Raw genomic sequence first — 17,734 nt, 5'->3', positions numbered from 1 at the left:
AGGCAATTTGTGTGAAGGTGTTGGGTTTGTATTTGGTTTAGTAGGGGTAGTGGGTGTCCAGGATTTGTTTGGTAAGGGCGATCGAAAGGTAGGTTTAGGTTTTAAGGCCTCCATCATGGCCTGAACATGCAATTCCTGGAATTTGGCTTGTTGAATGGCATCGTATAAGGATACAGGTTTGAATGATCTCACTGAAGTCTGTAATTCTGGTTTTAGGCCAACTATGAATCCCTTACAGTAAAAATCTTCATCAATGGTGGGATAAGATTTCTCTTCACCTCTTCGAACTGATCCTGAAATGCTTCCACCCATAGTTATTAGAATCGTACGAGTCGCGAGTCGATTCGTACGATTCGATACGATTCATGAAGAATTCGAGTCGTATCTATGGTACGACTCGGAAGCTTCATGAATTGGCCGAGTCACTATCGATTCGGCCGATTCATCGAGTCACCGAGTCACCCGAGTCGGTCAATTCAGGCCACCATTTAAAAAAAAATCCAATTTTTAACAACTAAAAAACTTAAAGCAGAAGAAGATGACTATTCACTTTACAGAAACAAAACAAAAAACGTACAGAAGTTATGAAACACAAATAGTTTCAGTTAGATGACTCTTCACTTTACAAATTCCAAAACCTTCCCTCTTCTTTTCTATTTATTTATTATTATCTTCTTCTACTCTTTATTCTTTCTATTTTCTATGTTCTGTCTGTCTCTACTTTTTTTTATAACTCGATATAATTTCTATTTAGATATTAAAATTGCATTTTTGGACTAATATTTAAAGTTAAATATGGTTAATATTTTATTTTTTTTATAGCATTTTGAATTTGATCCGAATCTTACGATTCGATTCGATTCACGAGTCTCGATTCGCAAAATGAGATTTCGAGTCACGAGTCGAATCTCGATTTAACAACTATGCTTCCACCGTAGTGACCTGTCGCAGCTTAAGTAATTGTTCTATAGCGTCACGAACTACGGTGTCCGGAAACCGTTTGTTCACCTCATCAACGAATTCCGGCCAAGTCGCAACCATATGATTGGGTTTCCAGTTCCTGTACCACTTCTCGGCTCGTCCCTGCATAAACAGTCCGGCTAGGTCTACTCGTTTTTCATCACTAATCTCGAATATCTGGAAATATTTGCTGCACTTGTGCCTTGTTGCCTGAGTTTTCACCGGAATAGTATCCCGACGAGTTGAAACTTGCAAATCCTCCAGGCGGAGTTGGCCCAAGTATTCCCTTAGAACCAGGGAAGACATCCTTCTCTTTGAATGGGTTAACAGGGGTCTTCAACGGAATCGAAATTGATTCAGATTGAGGTTCCACCATCTTGCTAATGGCGTTGATGGTTTTCTGAACGAGCGTTTCCAAATTTTTATGAGAGGTGAGTAGGGATTGATGCATAGCCGATTGTTCCTTCTTTAGCTGAGTTTGCTCGTCGGAGATCTGAGCTTTCAGTTCCGTCAACTTCGTCTCCGTCGACGTTTTCTGTTCATTCAGCTCAGCGCTGAATGCTGTCAATTGTTCCGCCAAGGCTTCCATTCGTGTAATTGCTCTCGTCTGCGGGTGGACCATAAATGGCCAGAGGAGACGTCGTCTCTGATACCAATGTCAGAACCTAAGTTCTGCAGAATTCTGATATAGGATTTAGGGAAGAAAGGTAGAAGAAGAAGAGAATTTAGGAGGAAACAGGATGATAATTCTATTGATAGGTGTGCTCAATGAGCATGACCAGCTATAAAGGCCAAAAAGGTTACAAAGGACTAACAAGAATGCCACCTGACATAACAAACTAGCTAGCAAACAAAAGAGCATCATAACAGAATTACACTCAAGGCATGACAGTAATTTAAATGCAGTCACATATTGCTAACAGTAGATTTCTTCTTTCTCTGATATGTAACAGTTTGCACCAAGTCATAACAGTTCGAAAATTAGGGATTCACCACATAGTTATGTGTTTTTGCAAAATTAGATAATTATACTGATTCTGCCACCTCTTAGACCCTGGAAATACCTAGACCAATGTAAATGAACATTTTGTACCATATAATTAGCTACTTTGACCAACCAAATAGAATACACCAAAAAATGTGAACTGGAAGACCACTTCCATAACCATACAGCATATGCCAGATCTAAAAGGACAAAAATTAGAATTCATAAAATTAACCTCAAGGACAGGTAAATACGGAAAACCCTTTAGCGTTGTTATTTTATTTTTGCTGGCAGCTAAAACCTGCAAGATGAAATAGTTTCAGATAGATAGTTGTATCATATTGAAGAAGCCTAGGTGGACATGATATGAAAAGGCACACGAACCTGTAATCTGGGTTGACTTGCCATTGAAAGAGACTTCAATTTGTTTTGTGCAACAGATAGAAACTAGAAGCAGATAAGAAAGCATAATCATATTGAGCAGAAATTAATAACTCAGTAATAATTGATGGATTACAACAGTAAAACAGCAGAGAAGCCATCCAACGGCTCACCTCCAAGTTAGGAAGCTGAGGAAGACTTGCAAGTGACGTTATTTGATTACCAGCAAGATACAGTTGCTACAAATGATAAAACAGATTAACATCTCGTTACATAAGATTACAAGCTACAGAATGTTCACTCACTAATATATGAACTAGATACATTAATGCCCATAAAAACAAACCTGCAGAGCCTTGCAATTTTCAAGAGGTTCAAACCCAGGCCCCTTAAACTCATTGAAACTCAAATCAAGGACCTGGCAAGAAACAGGAATTGTGATCAGTTCCCAAACGTTTGGTTGGCCAAGATTTGAAGATAAACCTCGAACATACTTCAGGGGCTTGGGAGTTAGAACTAAGGAACTTCGTCAATAAAAGGTTGTCTAACAAAAGTGCTCAATAATGAAAACAAAGAATAAAATCATTTGCATTAGGACAGAACGAACCTTCACCCGCTTCAGTATCTCAATTCCTTCCAATGTAGATAAAATATTGTCTCTAAGATAGACAAACTGTAAAACGGGAGTATCATTGAAAAAATCACTACGGAAAATAGTTAACATATATAATATATCTGCATGAGAATTTGCTTACCTCTAAATTTGGAGACAAATTCAACCCACTAGCATTAAGACTGCGAACTCTATGACCCCTAAGGTCCAATCTCTGACCATCAAAAAACACAGTCATGATTAAAGAATAGAAAGCTTCAAAAAACTGTCAGAGATAATAATAAAAGCTATTCTTGGGCCTTAACGATCAGCTTAAGCTTTTGGTTCAATTGGTACCTTGACATGTTATCAGAGCCTCTTAGACCTAGAGGTCAAAGGTTCGAGTACTTACAATCCCATTTGTTGATTAAATTTCAAAGCATGGTAAGATGGACATGTGTTGTGCGGAGGGGGTGTCAGAGATAATAATAATAAAAGCTATTCTTGGACCTTAACAATTAGCTTAAGCTTTTGGTTCAATCCGTTCCTTGACAAAAACAAAGGAAACAGAAGATGAAACTACAAATCCAAGGTTGAGTCAAAAGTACTTCCGACTTTGAAAAACATGAAAGATGCATACAACATCTTAGGGCTCTGCATTTCATGATACCCTATGAAACACCATAATTCCTATATATTATCTATAGCTAAAAAGAACAGCATCAATGCTCCTCTCCTCTGTTATTGAAGATGTTACTGATTCCATTTTTAACAATCTACAATTTTATTTCTTCTGCATTCAATCTCAATCTCAATCTCAGGATGAACATCGAGCATCAAGAAAATTATTAAGAGATGTCTGAGTAGTAAGCAAGAAATTTGCAAGGGAATATAAGTATATAACAATTAATGGCGACAAAAGAATGACTAGCTTGGTCACTTCTTTTTCAACTACTCTCCTCTTTATTTTCAGTTTGAGGCGCAGCGCAGAGTGTTTAATTGGGTAGGGAAACAGAGAGATATGAATTAATATAGACTATTTATTATAAATCAGATTTTTCACTTCCAATGCAAGACTCTCTAGCACAAAATAAATAAAACTTAGAATCGTGAAGCACTGAAATGAAAATTTTGAGAAATTTTATAGTCAGCATATGCTTAGGCATGTAGACACTGAGCAGTTGCAAAAGGAAAATATTTAAAATAGCAACATAAAGGAAAACAAACGACCAAACAAACTTTTAACAATTCTAGCAGACAAATGACATACTAAAATTGGTATTTAAAGATTTAATAATAACAATATGCTCACCACATCATCACCAGCTTTAATCTCCACCTGTGGAAGAACAATGAACCGAGAATCTCGACTTTCAGGAGTGCTTACTTTCTTCCGTCCGGATAAATTAGAACTTCTATTCAGAGATGTTGAGGAAGAGCCAGTTCTCAATCCACTAGAAATTGAAGGTGACCTAGCTGAAGGTGAAGAAAGCTTTGAAACCGTCTTCCTACTCATGCTACTTCCAGTACTATCCAATGATGTGGAAGAAATCCTTTTTGAGGATGAAGAGACAGACATGGTAGACTTAGCTGAAGGTTTCTTGGCAGTCTCTGATTTACTTACATCAGACCCTGTTGATGATCTCAAATTCCTAGCCACAGGAACTGACTTCCTGGTCTCTGAAACATTTGTTCGAGAAACAGGTCTTGTAGAAACTGAAGGCAAGGAGCTCCTTCTAAGCTCCGGAAGAGACTGTCTAACTGGGTCTGAAACACCAGCAGATTGTTTCCCTGCAACAGAGGCAACACTATTTTGCCGTTTTATTGTAGATGTTTTCTCTAGCACTCCTCCTGTGCTATTTCTTCTTGCCGCTGGAACTGAAGTCAAACCACGGGATGCAGCAGCTTTCTTTCTTAAAGCACCAGTTGGGGACAAAAGGTTTGAGGTTGCTGCAATGGTAGGCTTTGTGGTTTTTGTCACCTTTTTTGTGCTTCCGGCTGAACTAACAGAGGATTGTTTCTCTGAAGTTTGAATCCCATCCGCAGGCTCTTCAGCAGATGGCACTAATGGTTCCTCCATTGTAACTAAGGAACCTCTGTTTGAAAATCAGGCAACAGATAGCCTGATTCAGCCATCACACAGCATAAGATTTCTAGTGAACATTTTTATAGATCATTAACAGTACGCTGAGGAAGAGTGAAAAAAATTTACAAATAAGTTGAACCTTAAAGTATGCAAAGATTTGGGAGATGAAGAAACATCATTAACCTGATTGTGATTTAACTATCAACCCAAAAGGGAGAAAAATAAAAAGGGTATTGTTTTCCCTGCAGGTATAACAATTTACACCAACTGAACAATAGAAAGATTTCACCCTTTTCATTCTAAAAATATTTGTTTCAGCTTTCTGAGTAATTAAGCAAAGAAAATTTTGGCATAGGTTGTTGAGAAAGTGCCTAAATCAAGAAAAAGAAACAAAAATAAAATCTAACAAATTTCAGCAATGGGAGAAAAACCAATTTTTTAAGCAATGCAACTACTGGTACAGATGGTGCTGGTTGTAGTTAAGGAGTCATTCTCAATCACTAATAATCAAATAATCTAAGCCAAAAAGTGTCAAATTCATTTAATTATATTATCCTAATCATCTGTCCCACCCACCAAAAACGGAGTGTGGTGCAGGTAAAAACCCCTCCCAAGAAAAAAAAAAGGCAAAAACAATAAAATTGAAGACAGAAAATGTAGAAAACACTTACGAAGTGAAAAGGCAAGTATGAGAAACTGTCAAGTCCAAAACAAGGATTCAGAAAATCGTACTTGGATTGGATCTAACACAAAATGCAGGTAGTTTAGCAAGAATCCAAGCTTCCTGTCCCTCGATCTAAGTGCAAATAGTGAAATGATAACTGAAGAGAAAACAACAGTGAGCAGATCTAATCAAGAGAAGCAGTTGTCGATGAAAAACAAAACAGAAACAGGATTTCACTGTATTTCTTTAGGGTTTAAGAATGGGAAAGAAATGCAGCTGAAAAAACAAAAGGGAAGAATAAAGTAAGTTACAGATAGAGAGGGACTGAAAAGGAAAGGAAAGGAAAGGAAAGAGTAGAGAGAGTGAATGAGTGAAGGTTTTGTCTTTTTAAATAATATTAACTTTGAAAATTTGTAAGAAAGATAAGATTCGAATAGAAAACTGAATTTGGCGGAAAATAATAATACAACGTTTTCAAATACACTGAGTCGACCGAGTTTAACGCTTTCTTTCTCAACTCGATGCTAACCCAATGCGTCAATGTGACCATCAAATAATTTCAAATTCGTGTCTGTTTGTGTGTTTGACTCCCTGACATCATTTCTTTATTTATTAATAATAAGGGAGAATTACTAACTAGCTCTTTTTAAGGGGTTAGTTTACATTTTTAGCTCATTTCAAAGAAATTTCTAAAACTAACATATTTCAACAAATTCTTTCATCTTTGCCTTCATCTTCTTCCTAAACAGAACTTTATCTCTCTAAGGTATCAAACGCTGCGATAGGAAGAGGAGGAAGAACGAGAAGCGACGGCGGCACATTCAAAGAGGTGGAGAAGCGAAAGGCGGCGATATGAAGAGGAGAAAGAAGGAGAAGCGAATGGCGGCGATAGGAAGAGGATGAGAAGAAGGCGAACGGCGAACGGAATAGGAGGAAGAAGGTGGCCCTTTTCCGGTAATCTCGACCCAATATATATTGTTTCTCTTCCTTTTTCATGTTTTTCCTGGTCGTGCGAACCCCAAAAACAGTGGCATTGTTATCTGAAAATGCATTTTGGTTGGAATATCAGTTTCATATTTTTTCCCGATAGTGTCGATATCTGTAGATATTTGTTGATATTTGTAGATATGTAGATATCTGTCGATATCTGTAGATATTTGTCGATATCGACAAATATTGTAGATATGTGTTCTCTATATCTGTAGATATTTGTCGATAAGACAAATATTATAGATATTTATAGATATCTACAGATATCTACAATATCTACGGATATCTACAAATATCGACAAATAACTACAGATATCTACAAAGGGTCGCCTTCTCCCTCCTCTTCCGTTCGTTGTTCGCCTTCTTCTCCTCATCTTCCTATCGTCGCCATTCGCTTCTCCTTCTTTCTCCTCGTCGTTCGCTTCTCCTCCTCTTCCTATCGCCGCCTTTCGCTTCTCCACCTCTTTGAGTGTGCCGCTGTCGCTTCTCGTTCTTCCTCCTCTTCCTATCGCAGCGTTTGATACGTTAGAGAGATGAAGTTCTGTTTAGGAAGAAGATGAGGGCAAAGATGGAAGTTGTCTATTGAAATATGTTAGTTTTGTAAAAAAAATTCAAAGAGGCTAGAAATGTAAACTAACCCCTTAAAAGGGGCTAGTTTAGTAATTCTCCCTAATAATAATAGTAACCGTAAATCACAAACCTAGCATCTCATTACACTCTTCTATGTTTACTTTGTTTTTTCCACCAAATCCAATGGTGGAAAAAACAAAGTAAGCATAGTCTAACTCCTCATTACACACCACACTTTACGTATTTATATATTTAGACTCATTACATCACACATTATATATCTAGATTATTTTAATGTGGACTTTCTGAAATACTCTCGTATATATACAACAAACTTAGTTGTTTTTTCTTCTTTTTTTTTTGCGAACTTGAATTATTATATGATGCGCGAATTCGAAGTGTTTCTTGGCGATTTCAAAGTGTTTATTAACGATTTCAATGATAAAAATCAGAAAAAAGGTAAGTATTTAACTGTTTTCTATGATTTGGTTATAAGGTTAGGGTTTTGTTGGTTCGTTTTATCTTTTTGTGATTTTGGTTTAGGGTTTAGTTATCGTTTTGCTTTATTTTTTATGTATATTTTGCTTAATGTAACTTAGAAATGGTCCTATATTAGAGTGTGCAGTGTTGTTTTGCTATAAAACTACTTCGCGGTTGTGAGTTTGCTTTGTGGTTGTCACAAACTGCGAAGCAAAATCATCGCGGATTGCATCAATCGCGAAGCAAATTCACATCCGCGAAGTAGTTTTTCCCTTCGTGGTTTAGTGAAACCGCGAAACTTTTGAGTAAACTATAGAGTCGCAGTTTTACTCCTATTTTACGGTTTCATTCAACCGTGAAGGAAAATGCACATGATTTACTTCATGGTGTGATATATCCCATACATCTATGAAGTGATTTTCTTTAATTGTTTTCTTAAAATTAGCTCTATTTTTGTGAAGGTTGATGATTCTAAAAAGGATTCAAAGAAAAAGAAGAGAGTAGTCGCTGATGATAGTGCGAAAGACATCAAATTCAAGTATCCTTTTAGCTTGAATACAAAGGATATCAATAACAGTGAGGGGTAATTGGGATGTGATGAAGAAAGTCAATAGCAAATTAACTAAAGATCAAATGATGATGTTTAGGAAGCTTTCTTTTGGACATTTTGTTGGTATAGAGGTGTGTATGTTATCCACTCTGTTATGCCATGTGGTCACTACTGAAGAGATTACTCCACTAAATCCAAAACATATAGAGATGTGGTTCAACGTAAAAGGAGTTGAACTTAAATTCGGTGAGTTTGAGTTCGGACTTATCACCGAATTGAGATTTGGTGACCCAACACCAATTTTGTTGAGGATAAGTAAGTTAAAGAAGGCAACCATATTAAGAAATTTATACTTTGGAGGAAGTCGAAGCTTAACACACAAACACATATACGAAGCCTTCAAAAACACAAATTAGAGGGGCAAAGAAGACAGTGATGTAGTCTTTATAGCTACGTTGTATGTTATCCACATGCTCTTATTCACTACTGATCCACATCATTCGGTTGATAATAAACATCTTCGACCTAATTGGCTTCCTGAAACTGTTTATTGAGTTTCCATGGGGTGTAATTACTCAAGATGAGACGTGTAAAACCATGGAAATGGCTATAACCGGTTCGACCATTAAGGATAAATTTGAGAAATTTAGTAAGGGTAAGATCGATGTCGTTGTTCCATATCAACTAGTTGGTCTAGCACAAGCATTTCAAGTACGCTTCGTATATATATATTTGGTTTATTTGATTTTAGATTTCCGTTGTGTTTTGAATTGAAATGAACTATTTTACAAGTTTGGATACTCGATGTATGGAAGGCACCTCGTAGATTCTATATGAGGAAAGAAAGTTGCGTGCTCTCATGCTTAAGTAGATAAATAACTTCAAAAAATCCAACATTTAAAGAAGCATCGGATGTTTTTACTATAAGTAATATGGTTTTTGATATGGGTTTTGTGTTCATTGGCGTTGTGTTTATTGCTTTTTGATAGCTCCCATTTGTATAGGGTTTTTAGGCCCTTTTTAGTTCGTTTTCGCTTTATTTCCTTTCAGTTTTGTTGTCATTTTGTTCGCTTTTAGTAAAAATAAGTAGTTTCGAGTATTTATGGAATTTTCTGTGTTTTCAGGTGTTTTAAGGCGTATTTGAGTATTCCCGAACCAGACCCAAGCCTTTTGGAGCAATTCCAGACAATTCAGGAACCGTTGGAGCACTTTTGGGATTCATCAGGGGCCATTAAAGCGGATTTCGGAAGCCCAGGGATCAAAATAGAGAAAAACCAGACCTTTGCCCCATCTGGATGCCTGTCTCACCGAGACACAGGCCTGTCTTGCCGAGACAGGCACTGTCTCATCGAGACACTAGGCTGTCTCGACGAGACATCCTCTGTCTCAACGAGACGAGGCGGGAGAGGCGTAAAAACGCCTCTCCCCAACTGGAAACTCGAATTCAAAGTCTTTTTAATACATGTTTTACGCGGGAAAAGTCGTTGGTACCCCCGGAAGACCTAGGTTTGCTGCCTACGACTATAAATAGGCAACCTAACTCAATCCAAAGGGGATGATTATTATTTTTCTTTCATGTAGCCGTATTAAACACTCTTTAGCTTTAGTTTTCAATAAAAGTTTGTAGTTAGCTTTAATTTTGTTGAAGAACAGCTCAACGGGTGGAGGATCTACCAACTTTGTTTATATTGTAATCAGACAACGAGTTTTAGAATTACTCTCTCTTTCCCTTTATCTTAATTACGTATTAATCCGAGTATGCCTTCATTTATTCCCTTTTGCATTATAATTATGATTGGTTTGTCTATGAACTAATCCCCATCCAATCTAGGATGGGGATGAAATTGGTTGAATTGTTATGAATGTTTAGGGTTTAGGGTTTAAGGAATTCGCTTTTGATTCGATCGGTTTATGCATGCTTTATGCCTAGGTAATGTTAGGAACATGATTTATGCTAGAATGATCATTGATAATGATCAACTAGCCTGTTTGTGTATATAATGTGCCTAATGCTTGTAACCCTGACATTGGCCTAGATAATAGATAGATTGATTCTTGACCACGGAATCTTCTATACAGAATTTGCATTAAACTGACTTCGCTAGAGACCACTAGGAATGAGGCTTTGTGGCTGGGCTAGGGCTGTGCATCGGTTTAAAACCGAACCGAACCGAACCAAACCGAATTTACCGAATACCGAAATATCTAAAAATCTTGTACCGAACTGAACCGACGTAAGAATATAAACCGAATCGAACCGAACCGATTTTTTTCGGTTCGATTTGGTTTTTCCCGAATTAACCGAATTATATAAAACTTTACAAATAATATAAAAAGCACAAAGCTTTAATTCATATACTAATAGTTATATTAAATGTTTTTTAAGGTAAATAGGTGTTAGATTAGAATTTAATGGTTATATTAAATTCAAACTTAAGGTAAATAGATGTTAGATTAGAATTTAATGGTTATATTAAATGTTTTTTTTTAGAATCATAAATTCAAAAATTAGATAGGTGGTGTGTATTAATTTAGGAAGGATTATATTTTTTTTCCAACTATACATGTTTTATACAACATAGTAGCAACTAATCGGTACGGTTCGGTTATTTCGGTTTTTATTAGAAACCGAACCGAACCGAACCGAAAACCGATATTCACCAAAATAACATACCAAATCCAAACCATATAATAATAAAACCGAACAGTGTCGGTTCGGTTCGGTTTTGCGGTTTCAAACCGCATAATGCACAGCCCTAGGCTGGGCTACGGCTTAAGCCTTAATTGCCAACGAACCTAACGCTTTGCATGTCCTAGGGTATATGCCTAATCAAGCCGTCACCCGAATACATGTGAATAGGAAAGGCAATACTGATCACATTCATCCTTCACTTAGGGCAATTACCTTCAATCACTAGTCGAACTTGAACCTGAACCCCTACAATCCCATTCATAGGAATTAACCGAGGGAATCCCCTTCCTAGGTTGTAACTATCATTAATCACTTCCACCCTGCGGCTCGTTCTGTTTACTGCTTTCTTAGTTTAGTCATTTAATTTATTAGCATAAACACAAAATTGCTTTTAACCCAGCTGAATAGACAGATTCCCAATTGAATTTAACTGATTAGGATAATAGTCATTGTGGTTCGATCTCGTGCTTAAGCATTGTATTACTTGTTGCGATAGGATACACTTGTTTTTAGCGCCGTTGCCGGGGACTACTTTAATTTTGATTAGTTTAATTTTGATTGGTACATATTTGTTTGTTTGGCTTACCATGAACCGACATTCTCGGAGTCATTCTCCATTACGGTTTGATCCTGATATAGACCGTCTTTCTAGGCAGCCCTGCTTAGACAAAGAGCCGAGGAGAACTTCAACACAGCAATCCCCGATGAAGTTTGTGAAGAGGAACTGATGGAAGATAGGTCTATTATGGAGCTGCTCAAGGCACAGAGGCCGGCTGCAACCTCAAACATCCTTGATACTGAGATTACGGTAGCTTCCTTTGAGATCAAACCGGCGATGATACAGATGATCCAGAACTCGGGTCAGTTTGGTGGGGATTACCATGAAGATCCCAACGCACACCTCAACAAATTTATGGAGTACTGTGGCACCTTCAAGTACAAAGATATTACACCTGAACAAGTCTTCATGAAGCTATTCAGATTTTCTCTAAAGGATGATGCTGCAGATTGGCTGAGCTAGCTAGCATCGGGTTCTCTGACGGATTGGAACATCACAATAGCCGCATTCTTGGCCAAGTTCTTCCCGCCATCAAAGACTGCTCAGTTCAAGAGCGACATCACATCATTCCAGCAGTTTGAGAGTGAGAACCTGCATATGGCATGGGAGAGATTCCAAAAGTTGTTGAGGAAGTATCCCCACCATGGTTTCGAGGTGCACCATCTTGTGGACCTGTTCTATTCAGGCATCACTTCTGCTAGTAGGGCCTCACTGGATGCCGCAGCGGGAGGTAATTTGTTCAACAAGACGACAGCTCAAGCCTACAGTCTGGTGAAGGAGCTGGCCGAGAGGAGTGCACATTGGCAGATCGAGAAGCCAAGCCAGAGAAGGGGAGTGTTTGCAGTAGCTGCCCCAAGTGTGTCTGCAGAGCCTAATCCACAGATTACAACACTGAATGAGAAGATGGATCTCCTGGTGGCTCAGTTTCAGAAACCTAAAGTAGTGGCATAATGCGAGCTTTGTAGTGGCGGGCACAAGAACGCAGAGTGCCCAATGGTCATTGAGTCTGTGAACTACATCAAACAGTTCAGGCCGTACAGCACACCTTGGAGGCAGAATCATCCAGGGTTCAGTTGGTCCAACAACCAATCAGCCCTTGGACCACCGGGATTTGCTCCTCCCCCACCTCAGAAGAACCAAAACCAGAATCAGGGGCATAGGTCCAAGAATGGAATGGAGGAGAAGATTGATGCTATGGTGAAGATCCTTGGAATAATGGAAGGCAGGCTGGCCAACAACAAGGCCTTCTGTAAGGGCTTGGAAACTCAGATTAGCCAGCTGGCTAAGATTAATTCTGAACAAGCTACGGGACAGCTACCGCCTAACAATGAACCAAATCCAAGGGAGAGACAACCACCAGTACCCTGAGGGGGAAGGACATTCTAAAGCTCTATAGACTTTAAAATTGAGCGTTGTTAGGAGGCACCCCAAAGATGAGTACAATTTTTGAACAATTCTTTTAATTATTTCATTTTAATTTTTATCAAACTATTTGAGTGATTAACTCTTTGGTCCTTTCTAAGTTTTGTTAGGATTCAATTAGGATTTGTTCTTATTTAAGTTTTAATTACAAAAAAAAAAAATTCTAAAACCTGCGCCTCGTCTCGGCGAGAAACAAGACGTCTCACCGAGACATACTGAGGGGACTGCGGCGGCATTTCTGCCAGCCGCGGTGTCTCGACGAGACGAGCCGCCCAAGGCTTATCCTGGGCAGCTAATTTAGGGGATTGGCCGAACCAATCCCCCAAAAACCTCCAATTCCTAAATTTCTAACCCCTAATTAACCCTTTCTCCTACCCTTTCACCTTCTATCACCACCATAACTCTCATTCACTCTCTCTCTCTCCAAACTCCTTTGCTCTCTCTCTCTCTCTCTCTCTCTATATCCCCAAACTCACTTCTCCTATCTTCCATCTCCTCAAACCCTACACATTCACCTTCCTAACTCCCACTTATTCATCTCCCAACCTTTGAACTACCAAAACTCCCTTCTAATATTAAACTATTTAAGACTTCCAACTCATTTTACCTTCTCCACCTCTCTTCAACTCCATTTCTCCCTTTCATTTCATTTTTCTTCAAAGTTATTAGTTGGTAAGTTTTCTCTTAGTTTCATTTTTGGTGATTTTGGTTGATTTTTGCTTGTTGGTTCCTTGATTGGAGCTTGGATGATTTGGGGTTTTGCGTGTTTTGGGGCTTATATTGATTATTCCTTGATTTTGTTTTGGGTAAACTTAGGGATTTGATTGAGATAAAGTTAATTAGGGATCTTTTAGTGTTTACGAGCTTAAATTGATGGATTAGAGATTGATTGTTTTGAGAGGTACATTTGGTTGTGGTAAAATTAGGGATTATCATGTGGGTATGGTTTTTTGTTTTGAATTTCTTAGATTTAGGATTTGATTTAGGTTGTGTTGGATGATTTTTGTTTTAGGGGTTAGTTTATTTTAGTGAGTTTCATTAGAACAATCTTACCTCACTGTTTCTTTTAGTTTTGATTTCAGCAATTAACTTTCATTGTTATTGTGTTTTTCTTTTCTTTTGTTTGTGTTCTTTATTTTGCAGATTCAATGGAAGATCAACCACGACGTCGTCGGCTTCGTCGACATACTGATTCACTCCCTGAGGAGCTGGTGCCTATTCCTGGCACAGTTCGTGCAAGAATCGTCGATCCTCCTCCTGCCCCCCCACCAAACGCCAATCGTTACCACCCCAACCCATTGTCATAGAGGTATCATTGTCCTTTCCTTATAGAATATCTTGACGACGGTAGACTTTTTAGAAAAATAAAAAATTATGAATGTGCAATCCCTCGATTTTTTTTATTGGGATTGGTTAACACAGTGTCGTTTACACGAGCGGGTTCAATCTTTTCTGTCTAATATGGGTTGGTTGATAATTGAAAGGCGTCATCGCCACCTCTCTCCCTCTTTTATTTTAGAGTTCTACACGACTCTGAAATTGGAGACAGATGACGACGGAGTGAAAACTTTGCACTTTCGCCTTAATAACATTGAGCGTGTCTGGAATGAGGAGGAGATGAATGAGGCCTTCGAATTTAAGGAGGCCGATATTGTTGAGTGGGAATGGGACTTAACCCACAGCCAATACTTCACTGAAGTATCGAGAGAGCATAGTTATAGCAAGAAAACAGCCACTAATGCAAGTTTGACGGACCCAATGGACCGCCACCCCTAGGGAGTATTTCTATCCTATTTCTTTTTCGCAGTTTACTTTATGCTTTGCTTTTGCACTTCTGGAATAAATGCATATCGTAAGTGTGGGTAGGTTGCAATAGGATAGAAAACTTTGGAGTTCTTCCATTGATTATGCATGTTTTTACTTTTTATGCATTTTTGTGTGTGTTGCGTTTAGACCGTTTGCATGTCTTAGGATTTCTAAATTTTTGTGTTTTTCCTGTTTTTGCCATTAGCTTTTAGGAATACAAAGAATCCTAGGCAGTTGTTTTTGATGCATCTAGTAATCCTGACATGACGATTGAAATTGTGCCCTAAAAGTCTGAAAGCCCAGTTGAAATTGATGCATGCAAAAACTTGTGAACAATATTTGAGTCTCCAAAGAGTGTCATTTAACTAAGATTGACATGGAACGATTCGTTAGGTGAGGCTAGGATTGTTACAATTAACCCCTAAAGTGTGAGTTAGAGCCAAAGGGTTAATATTTTAGACTCATTTTTAGGAACAATTGATCTCTTAGGTGTGGGATACATTTATTGTCATTATGCTTATAGGAATTGCATCCAATACTGGTTGAATGTTGTGTTATAATTGAACTTGAAATGATTAGGCAATCTATGTATACCCCCTTGTGAACTTAGCCTTTTCTTTGATTAGCCAAAATCCCTTACCAATTCCACTAGATCAGCCCCTTTGAGCCTTATTTTCCCCTCTTCTTTGATCAACCGAGTACAAGCCCTTAGCCTTCATAAATATCCTTTCTCACCCTAGTTAATTGACTCAATACCGGTTAGAAAAATACTTGGGCACACACCCTTCGAACTTCCGTTAGCTATAACTAAAAGGTTGTCACTCTATATAGAAGAAGTAACCCACTCAATTGACCTTTCGTCCCCTCTATCCTTTAAAAAAAATTCATATGGTTCGAAGATAGAGCCAAATAAATTGTAGAGGAAAGGATAGAAGGTGTACTTCAGTTGCTTCCCGAACTAAAAACAAAACAACCTTGAGCTTTTATCTCGCACATAGCGGAAAAGGTGCAAAATTGCCAAATTCTAGCTAGTTGAGTCATTAACTTTATGCCTAAATTCCCTTTTTCCTACCCCCAAACCTTTAGCCTTTGTTACAACCCTGTAAAGACCTATAATCTTGTTTAATTGTGATGCTAATTTCGACCGGATGGATGATGCAATCACAACGTGACCATTTTGTGCAATAAATTGTCGAGCGTTTACCATATGCATATTTTCCCTAAACACTTGAGTGTAAGAGTGACCACCTGTGAGCTAGTAGTTTTAGTCCTCGCCTTTCGTTTTGCAAAGTGTTGGTTGATAAAATTACTTGATCATTTTGGAGACTGTTTTGAGGTTCATGTCGTTTTTAATTACAACTTGAGTAGTCTGAAACCGTATGGATAATAAAGGTGCAATGGATCCTTGTCTATGTACAGGAGCTATTTGCTGATGTTTCACTACTTTTATTTCTTTCTTGCTTGAGGACAAGCAAGGTTCAAGTGTGGGGAGGTTGATAACCCCCATTTGTATAGGGTTTTTATGCCCTTTTTAATTCGTTTTCGCTTTATTTCCTTTCAGTTTTGTTGTCATTTTGTTCGCTTTTAGTAAAAATACGTAGTTTCGAGTATTTATGGCATTTTCTGTGTTTTCAGGTGTTTTAAGGCGTATTTGAGTATTCCCGAACTAGACCCGAGCCTTTTGGAGCAATTCCGGACAATTCAGGAACCGTCGGAGCACTTTTGGGATTCATCAAGGGCCATTAGAGCGGATTTCAGAAGCCCAGGGACCAAAATGGAGGAAAAACCGGACCTTTGCCCCATCTGGATGCATGTCTCGCCGAGACACAGGCCTATCTCGTCGAGACAGGCACTGTCTCGTTGAGACACTAGGCTGTCTCGATGAGACAGCCATTCGTCTCGACGAGACATCCTCTGTGTCGACGAGACGAGGCGGGAGAGGCGTAAAAACGCCTCTCCCCAGCTGGAAACTCGAATTCAAAGTCTTTTTAATACTTGTTTTACGCGGGAAAAGTCGTTAGTACCCCCGGAAGACCAAGGTTTGCTGCCTACGACTATAAATAGGTAGCCTAACTCAATCCAAATGGGATGATTATTATTTTTCTTTCCTGTAGCCGTATTAAACACTCTTTAGCTTTAGTTTTCAATAAAAGTTTGTAGTTAGCTTTAATTTTGTTGAAGAACAGCTCAACGGGTGGAGGATCTACCAACTTTGTTTATACTGTAATCAGACAACAGGTTTTAGAATTACTCTCTCTTTCCCTTTATCTTAATTACGTATTAATCCGAGTATGCCTTCATTTATTCCCTTTTGCATTATAATTATGATTGGGTTGTCTATGAACTAATCCCCATCCAATCTAGGATGGGGATGAAATTGGTTGAATTGTTATGAATGTTTAGGGTTTAGGGTTTAAGGAATTCGCTTTTGATTCGATCAGTTTATGCATGCTTTATGCCTAGGTAATGTTAGGAACATGATTTATGCTAGAATGATCATTGATAATGATCAACTAGCCTGTTTGTGTATATAATGTGCCTAATGCTTGTAACCCTGACATTGGCCTAGATAATAGATAGATTGATTCTTGACCACAGAATCTTCTATACAGAATTTGCATTAAACTGACTTCGCTAGAGACCACTAGGAATGAGGCTTTGTGGCTGGGCTACGGCTTAAGCCTTAGTTGCCAACGAACCTAACGCTTTGCATGTCCTAGGGTATATGCCTAATCAAGCCGTCACCCGAATACATATGAATATGAAGGGAAATACTGATCACATTTGTCCTTCACTTAGGGCAATTACCTTCAATCACTAGTCGAACTTGAACCTGAACCCGAACCCCTACAATCCCACTCATAGGAATTAACTGAGGGAATCCCCTTCCTAGGTTATAACTATCATTAATCACAATCCACCCCGTGGCTCGTTCTGTTTACTGCTTTCTTAGTTTAGTCATTTAATTTATTAGTATAAACATAAAATTTCTTTTAA

At 38.3% G+C, this 17,734-nt stretch overlaps 1 protein-coding gene across 6 annotated transcripts in view; it reads right to left on the bottom strand.

The window, feature by feature from the left end:
- The window catches only part of LOC136236100 (187-kDa microtubule-associated protein AIR9), a 28,069-nt gene extending 22,013 nt beyond the window's left edge, over positions 1-6,056 (bottom strand). Inside the window, exons 1-8 of one of the 6 annotated variants that reach the window (XM_065990788.1) lie at positions 5,676-6,056; positions 4,231-5,105; positions 3,082-3,153; positions 2,934-2,999; positions 2,673-2,744; positions 2,500-2,565; positions 2,330-2,392; positions 2,181-2,246 (exon numbers count right to left, since the gene is read on the bottom strand). In XM_065990788.1, the coding sequence (XP_065846860.1) occupies positions 2,181-2,246; positions 2,330-2,392; positions 2,500-2,565; positions 2,673-2,744; positions 2,934-2,999; positions 3,082-3,153; positions 4,231-4,998 (1,173 nt within the window). In that variant the 5' untranslated portion in view covers positions 4,999-5,105; positions 5,676-6,056. Of the gene's footprint in view, positions 1-2,180; positions 2,247-2,329; positions 2,393-2,499; positions 2,566-2,672; positions 2,745-2,933; positions 3,000-3,081; positions 3,154-4,230; positions 5,364-5,675 lie in introns of those variants that run through there. The other 5 variants (XM_066026201.1, XM_065990798.1, XM_065990793.1 and 2 more) reach the window with 5 other exon arrangements.
- Positions 6,057-17,734: the final 11,678 nt, after the last annotated feature.

Source organism: Euphorbia lathyris, chromosome 1, assembly GCF_963576675.1.
Source record: "Euphorbia lathyris chromosome 1, ddEupLath1.1, whole genome shotgun sequence".
Taxonomy (NCBI): Eukaryota; Viridiplantae; Streptophyta; class Magnoliopsida; order Malpighiales; family Euphorbiaceae; genus Euphorbia; species Euphorbia lathyris.
Note: the sequence above shows the minus strand (reverse complement) of the source record. Positions and strands in the feature narration are given on the sequence as shown.